This window comes from Ochotona curzoniae, unplaced genomic scaffold (genome assembly GCF_017591425.1).
Source record: "Ochotona curzoniae isolate NIBS_2020 unplaced genomic scaffold, NIBS_Ocur_1.0 scaffold_3208, whole genome shotgun sequence".
In the NCBI taxonomy this organism is placed as follows: Eukaryota; Metazoa; Chordata; class Mammalia; order Lagomorpha; family Ochotonidae; genus Ochotona; species Ochotona curzoniae.
The window spans coordinates 7666331-7691153 of NW_024467106.1; the positions used below are offsets into that span (position 1 = coordinate 7666331).

The following is a 24823-nucleotide window of genomic DNA, read 5'->3' on the forward strand; positions in this document are numbered from 1 at the left end:
AAGTATTTTGCACATTTTCTTTCATGCATACATTCCTTTAACCTAAATTGGATATGAAGTTACTAATGATCTTTTTTGGTGGTTGTTCTTGCAGAGAATCAGAAACCAAAAATGAAAAATGTCAGACTTGTCAGTATGTCAGGTTTTTTGAGAAACATCTGTACTATTTTTCCATAGAAATGCTAATGGCTTATCAAGCTTCATACATTTTTATTTTTCAATTCTTTAAATATTTATTTATTTATATTGGGAAGTCAGATATACAGAGAGGAAGATCCTCCATCTGCTGTTTCACTCCCCAAATGGCCACAGTGGCAGGCGCTGATCTGATCCGACCAGTCTGAAGTCATGAACCTTGAGCCTCTTTCTGGGTCACCCGCATGGGTGCAGGGTCTCAGAGCCCTCGGCTGGCCTCTACTGCTTTCCCAGGACACAAGCAGGGAGCTGGACAGGAAGTGGAGCTGCATGGACAAGAACTGGTGTCCATGTGGGATCCTGGCACATGCAAGGCAAGGACTCTAGCTACTAGGCTAATGTGCTGAGCCCCATACATTTTTTTCTACTTTTTATTCTATAGCTATAACCTTGGAGCTCTATGTTCTTTTTATGTATTTTTAAAAAATGCTCTAAAATTAAAACTTCATAATGTTATGGGGGTAGCTCTTATGTCTTAAGTTTGGTTTCAAGACTGTAATTACAAAGATAGAAACCTGTAAAACTATATGAGAAGGGGATGTAGGTTGATTAGATGGAAATTGTTAATGTTTGTATGGATGTATAGACATGTTTTCAAAATGGCATTAAAGCTGAGCAGATATGTGGTGTGTAACAATCCTTGGCTTCCCCACGCTTCATATGCTCCCCCCCTTTTTTTCCTAGCCTCTTAATTTTCATGTTAAGAAAATGACATTAGGAAAAGGGCATTGTTTTTGTTGCAGTTTTTAAAACATGACCTTGACATTTGTCTGTGGAGAAAGGAAGCTATTTGTTGAAGCTCCCACAGCCAGCTGTTATTGTGTGCACTTGCGCTGCTGTGTCTTTGCATTTGAAAGCGTTTTTCTTTATTCCTGAAATGTTTATCAGTTTGCCCATGAGAAACAAAAGCTAGTGGCTCAAGTGCCATCCCACTTACTATATGGAGTGACAAGAGGCAGATGTGAATTTCATGCTAAGCCAATCCAAAGCAAAGTGTTCTTGTATCTGCTTGGATCTAGGGTTAGCTTGTAGACCGCAGACCTGGCTGTAGGACAAGGCTGTGGTCTGGCCTGTTTATGCTTGTTACCAAGTAAAACCAAAACAAGGCCATGTATCTTCTCAGCCTCTAACCAGTCCATGAGTTACCTGTACAAGAGACCACAGGATAGAAGGTGGACTCTGAAAAAGGCCAGAGTTTCTAGGATTCTGGATGTTCCTAGAATGGAGGGTATGTCTCCTGTGTGTTGGTTCTCCCAGCAAAGCTCTGTAGTTATTTTTTAACTCCTTGCACATTGTTACTTTAGAACCATTGTGTTGAAGTAGGAGTTGGACTGAAAAGGTTCCTGTATGTGCAAGCTTATTTTTGATGTCTGTTGCGTATGGGATAAATCTGAGAACTGCTCATGGCCATTAATGGTGTCCTTGATGTGGCCCTACCTGAGGCCACAGGTACATCAGATGACAAGGGTGCGTTCTGGGTCTGCTCAGTGTACACACACAGACCCAGCGGTACAGAGCTTTTAATTGTTGTGGTAATATATCCTTAATATAAAATTTACCATTGCAGCTGTTTTCATGTGTACAGTTCAGTGATTTAGATCTGCGTGTTTTTGTCTCTTCAGAATGCTGAGAATTACAGCTGTGGGTGAGGCAGCTCAGGTTCTGGCCCCGGAGAAATGGTCACAGAGTGTAGTCAGATCTGAACAGGCAGTTGCATGGTGATGGATACCCTGAGGAAGCAACCCAGGTAGTGGATGGGTAATTACGACTGGAGGGGTGACCTTATGCGTAAGGCACAGTTTTCTGGGGAAATACTTAAATTGAGTATGAGAAGGAAACAAACAGGACAAAGTAGGCATCATTCCAGGAAAGAACTTTGATCAGTTTTGCTTAAGCACGTGCTGCGTTTGCCAGTCATTTTGCTTGATTCTTCTCCACTGTGATAGCTGCATACCAGTCAGACAAATGTAGCTTTTGGGGTATGAAATGTGCTTTGTATCTCTTCAGTACGAACAATGTGATTATTAATGGAAGCATTGCTTTCATTTTTGAGTACAGGTGACATTTTCTGCATCAGTGAAAATTATTTTTAAGTTTCCTTTGATATTTGCTGTAAGTTTATTCTTTGTACATTTTTTGCTTTTAATTAGGAAAGAATTGGTAATATTAAGTAAAACAGCAAAGGTATCGTGTGGGTAATTTTTATGTTTCTTTTTTTAAAGATTTATTTATTTTTATTGCAAAGTCAGATACATACCGATAGGAGGATAGACAGAGAGGAAGATCTTCCATTCGATGATTCACTTCCCAAGTGACCACAATGGCCAGTGCTGCACCAATCCGAAGCCTGTAGCCAGGAACTTCCTCCTGGTCTCCCACACAGGTGCAGGGTCCCAAGGCTTTGGGCCGTCCTTGACTGCTTTCCCAGGCCACAAGCAGGGAGCTGGAAGGGAAGTGGAGCTTCCGGGATTAGAACCGGCGGCCATATGGGATCCCAGCATGTTCAAGGTGAGGAGTTTAGCCGCTAGGCCACTGCACCTGGCCTAGTTTTTTCGTTTTTAAAAGATTTTGAAATAAAAATTATTTTGAGAATGGCACACACACACTCACATGCACACACAGAGAAAAACAGGGAAAGAAGGAGGATAAGATACCTTCCATTCTTTAGTTTGCTTCTGAAATGCTCACATTGGCCTGGCCTGGACCAAACTGAAGTTAGGGCTTAGGACTCCAAGTTATGGATCTGTAGCCGCGTGCTTGGCGGATTCCCAGCCACCTAGGCTGTCTTCTGCTGCCCTCCTAGGCACAGTTAATCGGGAGCTGGATTGGAAGGGATGTAGCTGGGACCTGAACTGGCACTCTAGTAGGGCATGGAAATGTTTTAAGCAGCGGCTTAATCCATTTTGCTACACTCCCTGACCAGCAGTGGGCCTCTTCAGACGAGATGGGGCGCATTCAGGGTGGTATGCCCATAGACTGGTGGGCCTCTTCAACACTGTTCCCTATGTCTGGCTCCTATGACTTTCATTCCATCTGATTTTGGCATGTTTACCCATGATTATTCCTGCTACTGGTCATTGATTTCTTTATGCTGTGTGCCAAGGATTTTACTAAACATGCTATCATTTTTGTCTAATCTTCACAGCTCTGTGATATGTGTAGTTTTCTTCATTAAAAAAATAAAATACAATAGGTAAATGTTGTACCTAGGATTCCAGCCCAGCTTGACTCCAGAGGACGAATTCTTCTCTCAGTATTTGATGTTTTTTCATATTTGAAGTTAATGTGTAGTGATTTACAAATCATAATTTTTTTCCTATTGTTTTTTCTCTAGGTTTCTGTCAGGATGAATTGGCAGAGCTCGATCCAGGCACTAGTAAGTTCTGAGTGTTAGCTAATATTCATTAATAAGTATGTGTTTACTTTTAAATGTACAACTTACATTGTTGTAAATTTTTTTGACTTTCAGATTTTATTTTACTTTAGTTTGTGATTATGAGGAATTTGTTTTTTGCAGTTATACTTCTAACTCTATTCAGTGGCTGTGACTTATTTATTAGAAAGTTGGTTGTTATTAATACCGATTCTCTTATGAAGGAGCAGCAACAACAATTGTACTCTGACTTCTGCACAGTATAGCTGTTTACTCACACCTACTCTTGAAAAGTATTGAGTAATGTTGACTGTTGATTTCAAATAAGATTTGCCGGGGTTGGAAATTTGCCAATTGGGAAATCTTCATGCCACAGTTTAATTTCTAAAGCATTTGTGTCTACATTTTTAAGATTAAGATATGGGAATGATTATTTCAAGTGTCATAAAATAATGCTCTTCAGAATTACGTAGACATTGAATGTATAGATCATCATTTTGAGTTTCCGGTGTTTTCAAAATGTGGCATGCATCATTTTGGGATATGGTTATGATTGTTAGAAATAGAATGTGGGTATATCCACTGTCTAACAGAACTCATATTGCTGTAATTCCACAAAATCAAATGCTAATTTAGATTAAGATTTGTGAGAAGCTTTAGAATGGTTTTCCTGGTCCTAGTGTTCTTTAGGACCCTAGGACTGACTGTATGCCACCAGCGCTGTTGGAGTTGGATGCCGCTCACATTTTGACCATTCTGGCTGCTACCAGCTCTCAGGATATGGGCCTTCTCCACAGCTTTTCCCCATATATGCATAGATGGTATAAATAGCCGTGTTCTTTGCCTAACAGTGTTCATTGTGAAAGAAAACAAATCCCGTTATGTTGAACAAACATTAGGAAAGTGGGTTTGTCTCTTTTTTTGGAAGTTATAAAATTCACAGCTCTGTCTTAAGTAGTATGGTTGCGCCATAGCAGTAACTGGTTGAACATAGATCTTGTCCCTTTCGTTTTGTTGGAAATGGTCTTTGGTTAGGCAGAAGAGGTCAATTCAGTTATTTTTTTTTTAGTCATGCTCCTTTGTTCGGAGTGTTTTTTAAACAGTAGGACGGACCTTGAAATGCCCTGTAATCTTTCGGACAGCTAAATGTTAGACATTCCAAACAGTGAAAAACCTAGTTTATGAAACTTGTGGCGTGTCTTTCCCACAGGCCCAGGTAATATATATAAAAATATGTATTTAAGATTTATTTATTTTTATTGGAAAATCAGATTTACAGAGAGAAGGAGAGACAAAAAGAAAGATCTTCCATCTGCTGTTTCACTCCCCAAGCGGCCACAATGGCCGGAGCTGAGCTGATCCAAAGTCAGGAGCCAGGAGCCTCTGGGTCTCCCACATGGATTCATGTTCCCAAAGCCTTGGACCATCCTCCGCTGTTTTCCTAGGCCTCAAGCAGGGAGCTGGATTCGAAGTGGGGCTGCTGGGATTAGAACCAGTGCCCATATGGGATCCTGAGGCATACAAGGCTAGGACTTTAGCCACTAGGCTATGGTGCAGGGCCTCAAAAATATATTTTAAAGCATGTTTAGACTTCAAATTTGGTATGCAGTAGTCCATCTTACCTTCTTTTTTGTACTTGGTAGAGTTGAAAACAGCAAATGCCCACTATCTGGGTAAAGACTGCTGGTGCTGTCATGAAGGTTATTGCTGAATTACTCTTTCTTGACCGAGTACCTTGCTCATTTCATGTTTCTCCACAGGCTCCCTGGCTGTATGTGGTTTGCAGACCTCTGCATTACATGAGAATGTACAGATACTGAAACAATTTTATACAGCAACATAGAATGAGAATCTATAAAAAGACAGTTTTTAAAAAAATATTCGAGGGCCCGGCGCGGTGGCATAGTGGTCCTCGCCTTGCACGCCCGGGATCCCATATGGGCACCGGTTCTATCCCGGCAGCCCCGCTTCCCTTCCAGCTCCCTGCCTGTGGCCCGGGAGGGCAGTCGAGGACGGCCCAAGGCTTTGGGACCCTGCACCTGTGTGGGAGACCCGGAAGAGGCTCCTGGCTTCGGATCGGCATAGCATCGGCTGTTGCGCTCACTTGGGGAGTGAATCATCGGACGGAAGATCTTCCTCTCTGTCTCTCTGTATATCTGCCTTTCCAATGAAAAAATAATAAAAATAAATCTTAAAAAAAATATTCATCGAGTTACAGTTACTCCTGTAATATTTTTGTGAAGCTCAGCACTGTTTTCATTTTTTCTCTTTGAGAAAGTACATAAGAATTTTATTTTTAGAATAAAAATAGACAAAAGCAAGATTTTGTTCATTGTACGATCTTGGGGCTCTGTTGAGCCCTTCCAAGTGATAGGAAACCATGAGATTGAGTGGAAGGGACTGCACTATGGCATAGCCAGCATCCCACATTGTCACCGGTTTGAGTCTTAGCAGCTCCACTTGGCAGTTCATCTCTCTGCTAGTGCATATGGGAAAGCAATGGAGAATGGTCTGGGTACTTGAGTTGTGCAGGAGACCTGATTTCTACCTTGCGGAGCCCTGGCTGTAGTGGCCATTTTGAGGGGGGAGTAGCCAGTGGATGGAAAATCTCTGTGTCTGTCCTTCTCTGTAACTACCTTACAAATAAATAAGTCCTTAAAAGCAAATCTTTTGGGAAAGATTTGCAATGGACTGTATGTGGTAAGTTTATTATGATGATTTTAAAAAGACCTGTTTCTTGACTTGAAATGCAGAGAGCTACAGGATGGGTAGGAAGATCTTTCATCTTGTGCTTCACTCCCCAGATGGGCTGTAACAGTGGGGAGCCAGGGCTCCAGACAGGCCCAAGTCCTGGGGCCATGTTTTGTTACTTTCTCCGGTGCATTAGCAGGGAGCTAGATCAGAAAGAGAACACCTGGGACTGAACCAGTGCTCAAACATAGTCAGTGGCTTAACCCCCTGTGCCATAGTACCAGACCCTGATTAAGATTTTTAAAACTCAAATCTGGATTCTGATTGGGAAGAAATAGCATATCTTGTTAATATTTGTGGTTTTTGCACATTAGATTAAGATTAATTGGATTTTCTCTGTGTTCTGTCTTTGGAATTTGGAAGCTGCTGGGCTCTCCCTCTCCCTTCTCCATGTGCGTGACAGAGTTAGTCTGATCACAGCTTGCTTATTTTGGGAAGCAAATATCTTCACTGCTAGTTTCTAATTATGGTTGGTGGTGGATATAGACAGCAAGTTGGGGACAACAAATATTTTAGAAGTAAAAATTGGGGAAAAGACTCATATTGCCTTTTTTTTTAAAAACAGACTTTGAGTGGTGGAGCAGATGGGCACCGTGGTTAGCCTGTGGGCAGCTGCCTGCTGTGGCTCCTGGGCTTCCTGGAGTCCAGTGTGATGGTGCAGGTTCAGGCTAAGTTCATTTCTACAAGAAGGGTCCCTGCACTCTGCCCATTAGCATAAGCTAGGGCCAAGGGCAGGCAAAGGTCAAGAGAAGTTCAAGACGTAACCTCTATGTGCTTCTGTTGCCAAATAACCCCAGTTCGCCTTGGTGCCCAAATTTTTTCCTCGGCCATCGTGTTTGCCGTGTAGCTGTAAAATCCAAGAAGAGAACAAGGACCGATTTGATGCAAGAGAAGTTAGAGAATAGAAGTCATTGTCGCTTAAAACAGGAGAAATAATTGATTTATGTTTGGGGCCAATTAGGCTATAAAACAGGAGCAGTGAAGGGACCTGTGGTTGCAGGGCAGCGTTCCTCGCCCTGATTTCTGTCCCACAGACAAGGAACTCCCCTCTGAAGGCTGTCAACTTTCTAAGCTGAATTATTCATTCCTGTCATGCCTCTCAGGGATTGTAAACAGCACATAAGACACAGAAACAATTGGCACTGTTCAGTTAGTGGCCAGATACAGGGTCAAAGGGTAAATAGTTGGATTAGTACCAGCTGTTCTTCCTTCCCTGTCAAACTTGGGTCTCTTATTATCTATTTCAGCAAGGTTTTTTTCCATGAATTTTTGGGTCTACAATTCCTCTTGCAATCTTAAGAATAATTACATCAAGAATAAATAGTGACCCAGACTGAAAATACCATTTTAATACAGTTTGTGGAATTGAAGATAAGTCTGATGTATGCTGAGCATATTTTCTGATGTTCATAGGATATTGTCCCAAGGAAAGTAACTTCTTGAAGTTAAACAGATTAGGTTTGTTTTTCTCATCAGTAGTTGAGGATCTTGGCTCAGCTTGGTTAGAGGAAATAATTACTTTTGTTTTAACTGGAAGTAAAATAACGTGTGCTCATCATGGAAAAGACTAAAAGATAAATCCAAGTCTATGGTGCTAGAAATAACTATTGTTTCTCATTTGAGAATATGTCCTTTTACTTTGTGTTTGAGCTTATCTATTCAATATTTGATTGATTGATTGCTTTGAACAATGGGATTTTTGGGCCTAGTGCAGTAGCCTAGTGGCTGAAGTCTTCACCTTGAAAGTGCCTGGGATCCCATGGGGGTGCCGGTTCTAATCCCTGCAGCCCAGCTTCCCATCCAGCTCCTTACTTGTGGCCTGGGAAAGCAGTCAAGGAGGGCTGAAGCCTTGGGCCCTGCACTTGTGTGGGAGACCAGGAGGAAGCTCCTGGCTCTTGCCTTTGGATTGGCTCAGTTTCGGCCATTGCGACTGGTTGGGGAGTAAACCATCCGACAGAGGATCTTCCTCTCTCTCCTACTGTCTTTGTATATATCTGCCTTTCTAATGAAAATAAATCTTTTTTTTAAAAAGTGGATTTTTAAAAACGATGTATTTATTTTTATTGCAAAGTCAGATATACAGAGAAGAGGAGAGACAGAGAGGATCATCTTCTATCCCATGATTCACTCCCCAAGCAACCGCAATGACTGGTGCAGTGCCGATCCAAAGCCAGGAGCCAGGAGCTTCCTCCAGGTCTCCCATGCAGGTGCAGGGTCCTAAGGCTTTGGGCCGTCCTTGACTTCTTTCCCAGGCCACAAGCAGGGAGCTGGATGGGAAGTGGAGCTGCCGGGATTAGAACCGGTACCCGTATGGGATCCTGGTTCATTCAAGGTGAGGACTTTAGCTGCCAGGCCATTGCACCAGGCCTAAAAGGTGTAATTTTGAAAGAGAGAGAGGATGAGAGAGATGTGTATCTTCTATCTGTCAGTTCACTTCCAAGTGGCTGTAGTGGTCAGGGCTGAGCCAGGAGTCAGGAGCTTCTTCTGAGTCTCCCTTGTAGGTGATAGGAGTCTAAGTAGCATGGCTATCTTATGATTTTCCCAGGCCATTAGCAAGGGAAAAGAAACGCAGCATCTAGGACATGAACCAGTGCCCTTATGGGGTGCCAGATTCACAGGTAGTAGCTTTACATCAAGTACATCACCAGCGCTTGATATTATATAATTTAATGATGGACATGTTTGTTTATATGTACTCTGCTTGCACTTTAAATGACTTTTTTAGCTTATGTAAAATAAGCCAAAGGTTTTTTGAATTTGAATTGAGAGTGGACTCTGGATTAAGATTGTGTTCAGTATAGCTTCAGTATTTACTAGCTCTGTTAATACTTGTTATTTTATCTTGAACCTGTCACTATAGCCTATTGGCTAAAGTCCTTGCCTTGCAATCACCAGGATTTCATCCCGGGAGCCAGTTTGTGTCTCTGCTGCTCTACTTGCCTTCTGGTTCCCTGCTTGTGGCATGGGAAAGCAGTGGAGGACAGCTCAAGGCGTTGGGATCCTGTACTGCGTGGGGGGCCCAGAAGAAGCTCCTGGCTCCTGGCTTTGGATAAACTCAGCTCCTCCCTTTGTAGCCACTTGGGGAGTAAACCAGTGGATGGAAGATATTTCTCTCTGTCTCTCCTTCTCTCTATAAATCTGACTTTCCAATAAAATAAATAAATCTTAAAAACCTCTCCTTAAAAAAAGAAAAGAGGTGTTTTATCTCTCTGCCTTAATTTTCTCGTCTATTAAAAGGGAACATTAAATTGAATCTGTAGGTGTTTGATGCAGTGGTTGAATTGCCACTTGGGACACTCAAATCCCATGTTGGACTATATCCCAGTTGGTCCTTCTCATCCAGTTTCTTGCCTGGGAGGAAGTACAGAAGAGCTGAAGACCTTGGATCCTTGCCCCCATGTGGGAGGTCTAGTGGAGTTCCAGGTTCCTGTCTTTGGCCTCACGCTGGCTGTGGTTGGTATTTGGGCGTGTGAACCAGTAGTTCGAAAATGTATGTTTGTGTTCCTACCTTTCTAACAAAACCTAAAAATAAACTTTATGTATATGAAGCATTTAGAACGATATCATTTAATAAGTGTGCTATTTTAGGCTATATAAGATTTAATTTCTCATTCTGTCTGCACTAATGGGTTGTTGTCACTAATTAAACTACTCTATGTTTCCTAATTATGTAAAGATGAGTCATTCCAGATGTTTACAGGAATAAGTTATTTCTTTACATTGATGTGTGGAATCTACACAGAGCTCATGGAAAGAACATATTTTGAAAAAGCTGTGCTTGGATTTTGAAAAATGTTTCAGAAAATATGCTAATATTTTAATTGGGTTGTTCATGAATTTTTGGAAGTATCTTCATGGTTCAGCCACAGGAACAGAGGCCATGTATGTTGACCATTCTGGCCAGGAATGTTCTTTATCATCTGGTTAGTGGGTATTTGCTCCCCTTTCCATAAGCAGCATGGGAAAGCTTGCTCATGACCGTCTCTCAGCCCATGTATTTAACTAAAGAGGAGACGAAAGAGGTTAACTCTTCTTATTTAAAACAAGTAATACTCAAGATTAAGTACTTTAAGGATGTCTTCTAGGAAGGATACTGATAAAAAAAATCCTTTAAAATGTTACAATTTTAAAAGCACTGCATTTTTGAGATTCTTGCTCAGATTTTTTTTTAAAGATTTATTTTTATTATTTTTTCATTGGAAAGGCGGATATACAGAGAGGAGAGACAGAGAGGAAGATCTTCCGTCCGATGATTCACTCCCCAAGTGAGCGCAACGGGCCGATACTATGCCGATCCGAAGCCAGGAGCCTCTTCCGGGTCTCCCACGCGGGTGCAGGGTCCCAAAGCCTTGGGCCGTCCTCGACTGCTTTCCCAGGCCACAGGCAGGGAGCTGGAAGGGAAGCGGGGCTGCTGGGATTAGAACCGGCGTCCATATGGGATCCCAGGCGTGCAAGGCAAGGACCTTAACCACTTGCGCCACCGCGCCGGGCCCACTCCATGGCATTTTGTTAGTAGTTCAGCTGTTCTGTGTTGGCAGAAGTTCTGGGAGTGGGCCTCCATGGCTGCATCACTGCTACCTCGGGCTCTGGAGAGTGGCCTTTTGTTGGAGTTCCCTTCTGATAAGGATTCTTTTGAACAGCATTGCAGGGGAGGGTGTAGTTGGGGGGGAGGGCTCAACATCCTGGCTGATCTCATCTCCTTGACCTCCGTCCCTCTTTCCAGCTGGCTTGTTGGGGACTCCTTTGGAGCCAAGAGGTTAGCACTTGTTTACAGTTGATGAGAAGATAGTTGCGTTCAAAGAGAGTTGTTGGGTCCTTGGATAGTCCTGGTGCCTCTTGTCCTTATCTATGGTCGGTGCAGGGAATGCTTGAACACCCAAGACTAGAGATTTGTAATGGATGACCAAAAAGGAATGAGAAGAAACTTGGAGGCTAGGGAGCTGGTTGCAGTGTGCTCTCTATAGGAGCAGTGTTAAAGTATTTTGACATCAGAGAGAGAGAAAAAAGCCAAAAGCGGTTGCTTAAATTGGGAACATGAAGTGTGTGGCAGTTTGTCTCTCTGTTTTTTTACTGAAGGGAAAAATCTGCTGTTAGGCAGATGCATCAGGAGCACTCTAGATGAAAGCCTCCTTCTTCAAGGTGGCATGTAGTTTTACAAATTTGATGTTTATAAGTGTCCTGAGATAATTAAGAATGGAGCAGTTTAGTCCCAAATGGGTCCTCATACCCTGTTTTGGGGGCTGCAACTTGGTCAAGTAGGACTAGTCTTTTTAAGATTCATTTGTTTTTATTGGAAAGGCAGATTTACATTACAGAGGAGAGATCTTGCATCCTTTGGTTCGCTCCCAAAGTGGCGGCAAAGGCTGGAGGTGTGCCATTTAGAAGGCAGGGGCTTATTCTGGGTCTCCCATATTCATATAGATACTCAAGGACTTAAGCCATCCTTTGCTGCTTTGCTTGCTGGGCCATTAGCAGGGAACTGGATTAGAAGCAGGTTGGTTGGGACTTGAATGAGTGCCCATGTATGTGGATATCTGTGCTGCAGGTGGAGGATTAGCAAGCTGTACCATTGCACTGGCCCTACAAATTTATTCTTAATAAGAGATAGTTATACAAAATATATTCACAGATACTCTGTAATAATAAAAAGATTGGAGACATGTCAAAAGTTGAATGAGATAGTTAAATGGATTGTGGTTACCCCTGCAGTGAAATAATGTAGATTGTTAAGAAGACAGTGTTTTAGTCCAAAAGAAGATATGCTGAACTTTTAAACTCATTCTCCCATTATTTTATAAATAACACCTATAAAGACTTAAATTAAGCAGTAAATATACAAATTAATTTTGAGATATATATGCACATACATAACTTATTACAAGTGTTACTGTCATTGCAATATTTGCGAAACTGAAAACTTTGGGACTTAATAGGTAAATAGGAGTATTTCTGGGAAAATGGGATTATCAAGGAACTTTCATTATCTGCATTTAATTTTTTTTAAATAATAATAATTATTAAGAGAAATAATTTATTTTTTTAAAAAAGACATGAAAAACGCTTAATGATGGGAGCAGGAATTGGTGGGTAGGAGGGGAGAGAGATGCAGAAAAATAGTAGGAGGGATGGGGAATTATTTTCCATCCTCTGGTTGACTCCCCAAATGGCTGTAATGACTTGGGCTGGGCCAGGCTGAAGCCCGTAGCCTGCTAGATCTGCTCCACCTGTGAGAGGGACCTAAACATGTGGACCATCCTCCCCTGTTTTCCCAGGCATATTAACAGGGAGCTGGATTGGAAGCAGAGCAGCAGACTCAGCTAGTGCTCTGTGCTGCAGGCTGCTCAAGTCACAGGTAGTAACAGCTGCTCTGCCACAACCCTGGATCCAGAGCAGATTTTATTTTCAGAATTTTGTCTTCTGATTGCTCAGAGCAAGGGGAGTCCTTCAGGAGGAGCAACCATCTTGAAACAAGATTGGGGGAGAAGCCTGGGCAGTCCTTGTGCTCTCTGCTTGGCAACCTTTCTTGCATTAGTTCATCAGCCATCAGTTTGCTTTCCTTTCCTAAGCCAGTATGCTGAGCATGAAAGCAACCTTTAGTAATTTGTTATGTGAGTTGGGCTGTCTTGGCAGTTGCAAGGTTAATTGCTGACGCTAATAGAGTGGTGCATAATCAAAGTTAATGTTCTGGCTTTGCCACTTCTTTGCTGAATGGTCATAGGCAATCATGAAACTCAATTTCTTTGTCCATTACACAGTAGTAATCCTTGCTGGTATTATTTTAATGAGATGATTAATGTAAATCACCCAGTGGTTAGCTGTTGTAATAATTCTAGTATGTTTTTCTTTGTTGAGATAGGACAGAAGGCTTTCAGATCTTTTTTGTTGTTGATGTTGATACTTAGGAACATTTATTGTGTGCTGATGACTTTGAAATACTGTCTCATTTACTCTTCCAGCAGCTCTAGGAAACTGACATTTTGATTTAGCCAAGGTCACACAGCTGGTAAGTGACAGAGCTGAATCCGGTGTGATCCTAAAGCGCATGTGGTTTTTTATCTTTTAAAATATGAGGTATGATTTACATGTAATGCAATACACAGATCTAAAGTATAAAGTGCAAGTTTTCCTAAATGCTTGCACCCTTACGATTAAATTCTGTCAGGATGATAGACCATTTCTATCCCTGGTTGTTTTTTGGGCAGAGGAGCTTTTGTAGTAGTGATTGGTGTGTATTCCCACTTAATCCACAAGGTGGCAACAGGCCCTAAATGAAGAGCAAGGAGCCGTCAGCCAAGACTGAGTGAAACAAGTATTCAGTGCTTGCAAATCTTGTCAAAAAACAGAATGAAAAGCAAGATTTTCTGAAAAACAACACAGGTGGGATTCAAAATCTGAGAGAAGGGAGTTAGACCTTTACATCTTCTTGAAAGCCATAAAGTCAAATCCATGGGAACCCAGTTTGCTTTTCCTCTGTCAAAATGTCAAGACTTATTTGGTAGATACCCACTGATTTTTCTTTGCATATTGGAGAAATTAAGTGATGAGGCTGGAAGTATAAGGCAGCAAAGCAGAGCATTAATGCAGTGCTATCTGAATGTGGGGGATTTTGGAACAAGAGTGATCTACTCTTCTGAGAGCTGGAATCTGCCTCCAGGATGCAGCGGGGGTGACTGTGTGTGTGTTGTCTGCTGCTTCTGAGCTCCATCCCTCTTGAGTCCAGTCATGAATTTTGCAGGCTAAGATGTGGGGTTTTCTTATAAAAAGGAAAATTTAAGAATGGAATTTCCCAAAGAATTGTTTAAAACAGCAGGTGAAGGAAAAAACAAGCCAAGGGAATGTGAGATTCCAGTAAACTGTGGGTAAAATTTTTATGAGGTTGTGAAAATTAAAAGAAAGGCTTCTTGTGAGTTTTTTTTAAAATAAAGATTAATTTTTTTATTGGAAAGTCATATATACAGAGAGGAGGAGAGACAGAGAGAACTATCTTCCGTCCAATGATTCACTCCCCAAGTGACCACAACGGCCGGAACTGTGCCGATCTGGAGTCAGGAGCCCAGATCCTCTTGGCCCAGTGTTCCCTGCTTTCACAGATGTGGAGGCAGGTATCTGGAGCAGATGTGGAACAGCTGGAATGCCAGAGTCACAGGTGGAAAGTTAATCTGAAATGTGACATTACCAGCTCTGTTTTTCTGAGTCCCCTGGTGTGATAGCTTCAGTCAGGGAATAGGCCCCATGCAAGCTGAAGAACCAGACCATGAAATGTGATATTGGAGGGCTAGCCTGTTGAACAGGTAGAGAAAATTGAGAGGCACAGGTTGATTAGGAGTTATATGTTGCGTCTGGAATGGAAGAGAATTGTGGTCAGAAAAATGCAGAAATTAGGCAATGCTTGAAATTGGGTTAAGTACCAAAGATAATGGTCTCAAAATACCTAGTTATTAGCTGGCGGGTTTTCCATCAAGATCCAGTTTCTGGTCTTGGAACAGTGATGACCAGGTGGGCTGAGAATTTAACCTGGGGTTTGTTAGAGGCATTCAGGCATGCTTATGGGCTTGCGTGTAGTGTGTAGTGACCATGACCATCTGTAACACTCAGTGTACTATTTTGCCTCGGACCTGTTTGAATACTTACCATGTAACAAGGTCTGAGGTTGTCTGTGTGCGCTTGCCCTAGGCATGGCTGCTCTAGAGCTGGTCCAGCACATGGAAGATACTGATGCCTGGTTCCAAGAATTAGTGATCTTGGGAAATGATACCTGAAAATGATTGTTTAGTATCACAGTTTTGAGTTGTTGCTTTCTGGAACTGAAATTCCAAAATGAGTGTATTCCTTTGTCTTCTGCCAGGAGTATGTTGAGATTGAGTTTTATTTGAACAGTTTGTGCTACTGGAATAATTAGGTTTAATTCCAGTATACCTTTTTGACTTCACTGAGATCGTGATGCATCAAATTTTTGGCTTTTTTTTTTAATTAAGTGGTCAAAAATATCCTGTCTCCCAAGAGTAACTCTAAAACTGGATACAGCTGTTGAAACAAAGTAAAGGCTTCTTGTATACATTAAAAAGCATGTATTGGTAAAAATCAATGAACTTGGGTTAAGTACAGCACAAATTTGTGGTGTTGCCCGGGATTGTAACCATTTTCCACACTTTTGACACTGGTAGTTCAAGCAAAATGGGGAGACCATGATAACCAGCAGGTTTACTGCTGCTTAAGGAGGTACTCAATTTGGAATATTGTCAGTTAAAAGTGATGATCTTGGTGCAAGTTAAATAGGATGAGGGTACAGGTAGGAGAGGGAGACAGCAAGCCTGCTAGCCTGAGGTTACGGTTCTGTTTTGGTCCAGTGGTGGCCCTGCAGAGTCCTTAGACCTTATCTTTTGCTTGTTTTTAAATAATAATGGAGTTTTTTTTTTATTTGAAAGGCAGAGTACAGGGGAGGACCTGCGTGGAGACACACACACACACACACACACACACACACACACACACACACACACACACACACTGTGGCTCACTCCCTCAAGTTACAGAGACGAAGGGCATGTGTGCACACTCACTCAGCCACCTGCTGGTTCACTCCCCAAATGACTGCTATAGGCAGATCTGGCCCAGGCCAAAGCCAGGAAATCAGGAACTCTGCTGTTCTCCAACATGGATAGCAGTGGTCCCAATGATTACACTATCCTCTGCTACCTTCCCATGCATGTTAGCACGAAAGGGTTGGAAGCAGAGCAGCTGGGACTTAAACTGATACTTTGATATGGGATGGCAGCATTGTAAGAGATGCCTTTTAACTTAGTGTTAACTTAGTGTTCCTTAAAGCTCATTTATTTAATTACATCTGCTTGACGGGGAGAGAAAAAGAGAGGAAGAGAAAGAGAAATTCTGGTTCACTCTGCAAATGTCTGCAACAGCCTTCCAGGTTTCTCACATGAATGGCATTTGCCTGAGCACTTGAGTCTCTTCTGTAACGTCTGAGAGTGCTTTAGCAAGAAGCTGGATTGGAAGTAGAGTAGCTGGACCCTTTGCTGGCATTCGGATAGAGAGCCATAGCCATCCCGGTTTGTTAAGCCACAGTATTTGCCTCTTCCTTGGGCGTAGCAAGGTCTGGGAGGTGGGACAACTACAGGGAGCTTGATAGGTTTTCCAGATATTCTGAGTTGGCCAGAGGTTTTTGTTTTTAAAGATTTATTCTGCTTTTTAAAGAACATAGCAAATTGCCATTTTTTTTGTAAAATTTTTTTTTAAGGTTTATTTTATTTTTATTGGAAAGTCAGATATACAGAGAGGAGGAGAAACAGAGGAAGATTTCCCGTGCAATGACTCATTCCCCAAGTGACCACAACGGCTGGAGCTGAGCCAGTCCGAAGCCAGGAGTCAGGAATTTCCTCCAGGTCTCCTACGTGGGTACAGGGTCCCAATGCTTTGGGCCGAACTCCACTTTTTTCCCAGGCCACAAGCAGGGAGCTGGATGGGAAGTGTAGTTGCCAGGATTAGAAACAGCCCCATACACTGCAGCGGAGCTCACAAGCCTAACTTGTCCTCATGCCTGGTCCTCATAACTGGTCCTCATGCCTGTCAGTGGGTGCCATAGCCTAGTTGGGGTGACCGCTAAAACTCCTACTAGGTCTGCCCCCAACCCTGGTTTTTGTTCATACCAGCCTTGCCTAGGCCTAGTCCAGCCCAGCCCGGCCTGGCCCAGCCCAGCCCAGCCCACCCCACATTCTGTCCAGCTCTAATGCACATCCTAAGGCTGCGGCTTAGCTCAGCCCACCCTGCCCTGAGATCCAGCCCTCATATATGCTGACAGGTGCCTTCTCCAGCGTGGCTTACTCCCAGCCATGATTCTTGTGCTTATTAGCACCCTGGTCCATGTACTCACCTAGCAAGGGAGGGCCCACAGTTCTCTTGCCAGGCATACTCACAGCCCTGGGTCTGGTGCTTGTGAGGGGTGCTGTGGTCAAGTCTTACATGACTTCATCCAGTCCTGACATTTGCCAGCTGATACAAGAGCCTAGCCCAGCCTGGCCCAGCCTGGCCCAGCCCTAGTCTCAGCATTTGATAATACATGTTACGTCTTGTCTCAGCCCAGTCCGCCCCCAATCCAGCTCTTACCAGCGAGTTCAGTGGCCTAGCTCAGCCCAGGCACTCCTAGCACCAGCCCTCATCTGAACTGGCAGATGTTGCCATCCAACTGGGCCAGTCTGTACCCCATCCTGGCTCTCACTTATGCCAATGTGTGCTGTGGAGTAGCCCTGTCTGACATGCCACCAAGCCTGGCCCATATGTACGTTGATGGGTGCTGCAGTCCAGCCTGGCCTACCCTAGTGTGACCTCCCCAGCCACAGCTCTTGCACTCACCAATGGAAGCTGTGGCCTAGATGGGGAGTTCTTCAAGTTCTACCAGGTCTGCTCCCAGCAGTGGATCTTACATGTCCCAGTGGTTGCTGCTACCCAGACTACATGATCAGCTCCTTGTCCTGGCAGTAACGAATGAGTACGATGGCCTGAAACAACTGGCCCACAGCTATTCTGGCTCTTGCTGATGGGTGGTAGATCGTAGTCCAGCCTGGTGCACATCAGATCCAGCTCTTGTGAGCACCAGTGGCTGCTACAGCCTAGCCAGTTTGGCCTGCCCCTAGGCTCAGCCCACATGTAGGCTGATGGTGCTGCAGCTTTGCCCAGCCTGGTCACCCACAGCCCTGGCTCTTACACTACTGTGGGAGCTGCAACTCAGCAGGGGAATCCCTAGAGTTCCCCAACCATGCCTGTTCCCAACCCTGTGTTTTGCATTTGTTGGCAGGTTTTGCAGCCTAGCCAAGCCAGTCTTTGACAAACAAGCTAAAATCAGTCCCTGGAGAAAGGTTTGTCTTGTAAAACCAGTGGGTTTGGAGAAAATTAAATCTGCGTGTGCAGTGGTAAGAAACTAGGTCCCTACTTCACATCTTACACATTTTACTCTGCAAGACATTGGTATGGGCAAAGATGTATTGGGAGAAAAAAATCCAGAAAGCACAAGCAGTAAAAGGAAAAATAGAAATGAGATTACTTAAGAAGATCTGCAAATACTCAACAAAAAGAAGAGACAGAATAGGTGAAAGCTATGCAACTAATAAAGATTTAAAATGCAGGATATATAAGGAGGTCAAGAAACTGAACACCAACAAAACAACTGGGCAAAAGTCATGAACAGGCATTTCTCAAAAGAATAAAACAAATGGCCAAGATGTGGAAAAAAAAAAACAATTAAAACTTGAGCAACCAAGACTCAAACTGGTTTTCTGATACGAGATGCTAGCATTGTAAGCAGTAATATAACAAAATAGACCCCCGATCAACTGATTTTTTTGGACAGAGATGCCACAACAATTCAGTGGAGACAGAAAGTTTCCAGGAAATTGAATATCTGTGAAGAAAATACTTACACTCCTACTTTACAGTGCGCAAAAATTAACTCATGGTACACTAAGATTTAAGAGCTATAACTGTAAAATGTATTGAACAATTTCTTTGTGACTTTTGACACAAAGAAACTTCTTTAACGTGCTACCAGTAATATGGGCTGGAAGAGAAAAATATTACGGCTGGTGTTAAACCACTGTTAAACCACTGTTACATTGCCAGCATTCTGTATTAGAGCACCAGTTCAAGTTGTTACTCCATTTAATACACCTGGGGAAGCAGTGAAGTACTGGGGCCCAGTTTTCCTGGGAGATCTGGAAGAAGAAGATCTGGACAGCCTCAGCTGTTGCCTGTCATCTGGAAAGTAAACTGGTGAATGGAAAATTTCTCGTTCTCCCTCTGTGCAACTCTTTCAAATAAAGGAATACATCTTAAGAAAGAAAATGAAAATAAATTTTGAAACAGATTAATGTTGAAGATCTCTTTCTCTGTGTGTCTGTGTCACTCTACCTTTTCAATAAAATGAATCATTTAAAAATTGGCTTCACTAAGATGTATAATTCATATGCTTCAAAAGATACTACTTACTATGCCCGCATGGTAGCCTAGCAACTAAAGTCTTTGCTTTGCATTTGCCAGGATCCCATATGGGCACTGGTTCTAAACCCAGCAGCCCCACTTCGCACCCACTCCCTGCTTGTGGCCTGGGAATGCAGTTGAGGGTTGCCTAAAGCCTTTGGACCCTGCACTCCTGTGGGAGACCTGAAAGAGGCTCCTGCTTTGGATCGCCTCAGCTCCGGTTGTTGTGGCCATTTGGGGAGTGAATCATCAGATGGAAGCTCTTCCCTTCTGTCTCTCCTTCTCTCTATATCTGCCTTTCCAAAAAAAGTAAATCTTTAAAAAAAAAAAAGTTACTACTAAATTGAGGGCCAGTGTGATGGTTCAGTTAGCTAATCCTCCACCACCCAGCGCTGGGATCCCGTATGGTTTCCTGTTTCTGTCCTGGCTGCTCCACTTCCTTCCAGTTCCCTGTCTGTGATGTGGAAAGCAGTAGAGGATGGCTCAAAGCCTTGGAACTCTGTACCTGTATGAGAAACCAAGAAGAGGCTCCTGACTCCTGGCTTCAGATTGGTTCAGGTGAAATCTTGTGTGTTGCATGGAAATGTGAAAGCTGCACCGTTTGGTAGTTCTTTAATAAGTTAAACATAAACTTGCCTTATGATCTGGCAGTTGTACTCCCAGGTTTATACCTAACTAACAGAAATAAAGACATCCATACAAAGACTGTAAATGGTCCTTGTATTCTGATTTATAAGGTTGCAGGGTTTTTGACCCTGAATACGGCAGCAACCTCAGTTCTTGTCTCGCAAGAAAGAAGAATTTTTGTGCGGTCAGTTTTAGTTTTAAAGCAAGATTTATTAGAAAAGCTGAGAAGAGAGACTCTCGTCCTAGCGACGGGAGGGGGTTTTGAGATAGAAAGGACCCTTACCCCCTGCCATAGTGGCAGGAGGAAAAGTAAAAAGAAGACCCTAGTGCTCTGCCATAGTGGCAGGAGGACACGAAGCCGAACCCCTATGAATGGTGGGGAATGCACCTTTTAAAGGTTTACCTCAAAGATGTTTCTCCACGAACAAAGAAAATTCCTGGTTTCCATGGCATCTGGCCTTGGGACAAAAGGCCACAGAGGTGCCAGACATAGGACATTCCAGGCCTTAGGCATATGTGTATTACTTCTTCCTACTCTTCTTTCAGTGATAAAGAGATCAGCCTGAGGCCCTCCCACACATTGGCGATACTTCAGGTGGGGAATTCATATGCTAATAGCACCCTTGTCCCTTGGAAGAAAGGTGCTCTGGTGAATCTAAGACATGGTGGGGGAAAAAAACCTTCTATATTTGAGAAAAAAATAACTTGGGGACCCAGAATGCCCTAACTGCTTTCTACCCAGTCTAACTCCTCTCTCAATAATAACCTAGATTTGTTCACCAATTCATAAATAAACAAAAGTAGAACATCCACATAATACAATGCTATTCAGGAATAAGAGGCCCTGAAAACTGACACTGTCCATACTAGGTTAAGTCACCACCTGATGTGCTGGCATCCCATGTAGGCACCGGTTCAAATCTCAATTGTCCAATTCTGATCCAGCTCACTGCCAGTGGCCTGGGAAAGCAACTGAAGATGGTTAAAGTCCTTGGGCCCCTGCACCACAATGGAGACCGAGGAAAAGCACTTGGCTTTGCATTGGATCAGCTGTGGCCATTGCAACTAATTGGGTAGTTGCTGGGGTCCATGTGATGGGTGTGAAGACAGGAAGGTGTGAAGAGTATAGTTCCAATGCAGGCAGGGTCGCAAGGAACTTCCCGCTGTTTGGCAGGGCCCGACGGATGTGTCTACAGCCACCTGAATGTAGTTCCGCCTCCCTTTGCATGGACACCGGACTACCCCACTGAAAATTGTGTAATCTGTTTAGGCATTGTCCGCCTATGTGGAGTTAATGCTTAGTACCTATGTGAGCTTGGTAGTTGATGTTGCTGATACTGTTTAGCCAAAGGGCTTAGGGTTTTCCCTCCCCCATTGGCCATATGCTAATCAAGGGTGCTAACTCCCCCTTTTGATCCTATGCTAATCAAGGGTGTTCTGTCTTCAGGTGTAGTGGGAATCTATTCTTTCCCTCTTTCTTTGATCTTTTATGTCCCTGCTGTAAAGTTATTCCTTCCTTGACTGTCTCAAGACCAAGCTATAGAATGAGGATTGTGGTAGGAATGTGTTACTGATTGATATGCACCATCTATTGAGAACTTTTTCCTAGCCTTAGGTGAAAGAAATGGCAGAGTTATCTTTAGAAACATCCACTTCACCATGATGTAAAAAGTCTGAGCCAAAGTTTGACTGATTCTGTATAAATAAAGCGGACAGCTTTCCCGCATTGTCCATTATGATGAAATCCTAGTGGTCCGTCTCTTCTTTCCTCTTTGCACCTCATCCACGCACCCTTCACGAGTTCCGAACTCAGCTGGAGCTGGACTCTGGCAGGTACTAAGCTTGTGGAATGGGTGGAAGATCTCTTTGTCTTTCTGTTTGCCTTTCAAATAAACATAAGCGAATGAACTGATAGGTGTTACATCATGGATAAATGTAGAAATTACTATGTTAAGTTAAGGAAAATAACAGGGTGTATATTATTTTATTCCATTAATATGAAATATACAGAAGATGTAAGTCAGCAAAACCAAAAGGAAATCAGTGGTTGTCTAGGGGTAAGAGTTGGGAGTGGGGCTCGATTGGAAACAGAATCAGTTTCGGTGGGTAATGGAAGTATGCTAAATTGGGACTTTTGTGATGGTAACCACAGCTTTAGGAAAGAACAAATCATTGATTTATATACTTCCAGTGGCTATATTTTGTGCTATGCGAATTATACTCAAATAGAGACATTTTAAAAATACCTGAGATGGGTTGATATGAGTTAGAGGCTTTTTGATGAAATGGTAAAGATTTTTAAATCAGGAGGAACCCCACTGGTGATTTGTGATGGGTTTCTTAGTGACGTTTTGCTTTGGAAGCGTTCACTCCCAGCATCCTACCTGGTAACCTGGTTCATTACGCAGTCTATTATAAAGAAGCTTGTTTTAGATCTGATTCAACTGTTTGAAGTGTGATTGTAATGGATCCGATTTGATATGAATGAAACTTTTTTTTTTTTGAAAATTATTATTTTCATTTAATTGAAATTCAGGGAGAGCAAGCCATCTTCTAGCTACCATCTCACTCCCACATACCCACAATAACTAGGTCCAGGCTGAAGCCCGGAGACATCCAGGGATCCCACGAAGGGACCGTGGTCCTTGCATTTGACTGATTGTTGGTTGCCTTTCAGGATGTGTTAGCAGGATATTGACTCCAGAGCAAAGGAGCTGGGACCAGAGTCCATACTGCAGTATGTGATGCATGTATGCCAATCTGCTTAACTATTGTGCCACAACCCTGCCTCAGGATGGAGTTCCCTTTCCCTCTCCCCTTTCCCCACTCCTTATTAGAATTTCTCTGATTGAAAGAGAGAGGGAGGGAGGAAAGGATGGGAAGAGAGAATGAATGAGAGTATCTTCCTGCTGGTTCACTTCCCAGATGGCTTGGGCTGGGCCAGCATGCAGATCTTCAGGTCTGCTACATGGGTGACAGGAACACTAGCACTTGGGCCTCCTTTGGCTCCTTTTCTAGGCCATTAGCACCGTGCTCCATTAGAAGTGGAACAGCTGAGCCCAGCACCGTGACCTAAAGTCCTCGCCTTGAACGCCCAGGGATCCCATATGGGCGCCGGTTCTAATCCCGGCAGCTCCACTTCCCATCTCCAGCTTCCTGCTTGTGGCAAGGGAGGGCAGTCCAGGATGGCCCAAAGCTTTGGGACCCTGCACCTTCGTGGGAGACCTGGAAGAAGTTCCTGGTTCCTGGCTTCGGATTGGCACAGCACCGGCCATTGAGCTCACTTGGGGAGTGAATCATTGGACGCAAGATCTTCCTCTCTGTCTCTCTTCCTCTCTGTATATCTGACTTTTAAATAAAAATAAATAAATAAATCTTAGAGAAAAAAAAAAAAGGAAGTGGAACAGCTGAGCCTTAAACTGGAGTCCATATGCGATGCTGGCATTGTAGGCAACAGCTTGACGTGCTGTGCCACCAAGCTGGCTTTTCGCCCCCCAGTTTTTTTAAACACTAAAGTGCTTCTTAGTTCCATTAAGATTTTCTTGGAAATACCTTCTGCTGGTGAACAACTAGGCAAGAGTTTGGGGATTGAAGGGCTTTTTCTGTGCTGCTGTAAGCAGAGAATGCATGAAAAGGTACCCGTGGGGGGTCAGGATACATTAACTACATCGTGTGTTTTTAATGAAGTGTCATTTCCCATGTTTTCACTGAAGCCACACAGTGACCCTGAGGTGGGAGAGGTATCTTGAATCTCATGTTCACATCTGAGCTGCTTGTCTGTGAGCACAAACCATGACAGTTTTGGACTTAAATTCATATTTTTCTGATGATAGCTCCCAAACCGTTTTTTTGAACCTGTATCCCACCCCATCCTCCCATCTACTCCCTCAGCTGTTTACTAGAAAGAGAGAAAGGGTATGATTTTGACTGATTGTGTTGTTTCAATCTTTTTAGTTAATCTAAACAGAAAAGTAAGTTGTGGTTCTTGAGTTCTGTTGAAAGCATAATCAAGATTTTTCCTGATATGTGGTAGCTGTTAAAATTACAGATAGGTTAGAACTATAGTTTGTGGCTGAAGGTATCCTGTGGGCCACTTGTTCAGCAATCATAAGGAAAGTGTGGTTACACAGCAAGCATTCATTGAGTATCTACTGTTTGCCACTTCATCCTGATGAGGTGTGTGACCATAAGGGCTGGTTAGCTGGTGGCGAGTTGCATCCTGGGAAGCGCACCCTGGAATTAGCTTCTTTGTTCTCTAAGGATCCCATGGTGACCAGCTCCATCATTGGCCATCTGAAGCCTGTTACTTCGCACTATTCCTGCAGGTGTGTTTTCCACAGGTTAAGTTTTTCTTTTTCTTTCTTCAAAATTTCATTAATTTGAGGTGGAGAGAAAGAGAGCGCTCACAGTTACTGTTTTACTCCTCAGCTATCCCCACGTTGACCGGGGCTGTGCTGCGTCAAGACCAATAGTTGGAAATGTAGGCCAGTTCTCCTAGGATTGGCAGGAATCCAATTCCTTAAGTCAGCACTGCTGCCTCCCAGGGATTTTATTGGCAAAAAAGTGCTGGTTGAGAGTGGAGCTGATACTGAACTCAGTCATTAGCACTGGGTATAATTGTTTCAACTGTAGGTTAAATGCCGGCCTCAGGTCTATTTCCTTCATCAAAATACTCTCCTTTTTCTTCCTTTTATTTGCATTTTTCCATTTGCTTTTCATGTAGAGGTAGGTAGATTCTATATCTAAAGAACAAAAAAAATCTTTATTCTAAAAAGTATGATTTAAAATTGCGAAGTAATTTTTTTGGTAAACATTTGGAAGATAGAATATTATTAACAATAAAATAATCTGTAATTCTTATAATTTAGAGTTTATAAATGTTAACTGTCTTAT

General features: G+C 43.0%; 1 protein-coding gene across 5 annotated transcripts in view; it reads left to right on the forward strand.

Annotated features, from left to right (window-relative positions):
• Window positions 1–24823, forward strand: part of NR6A1 (nuclear receptor subfamily 6 group A member 1) — a 178112-nt gene that overhangs the window by 20147 nt on the left and 133142 nt on the right. For all 5 annotated transcript variants that reach the window (XM_040963021.1, XM_040963019.1, XM_040963017.1 and 2 more), the window contains exon 2: window positions 3530–3571. In XM_040963021.1, coding sequence (XP_040818955.1) covers window positions 3530–3571 — 42 coding nt within the window. The remainder of the gene's footprint in view (window positions 1–3529; window positions 3572–24823) is intronic.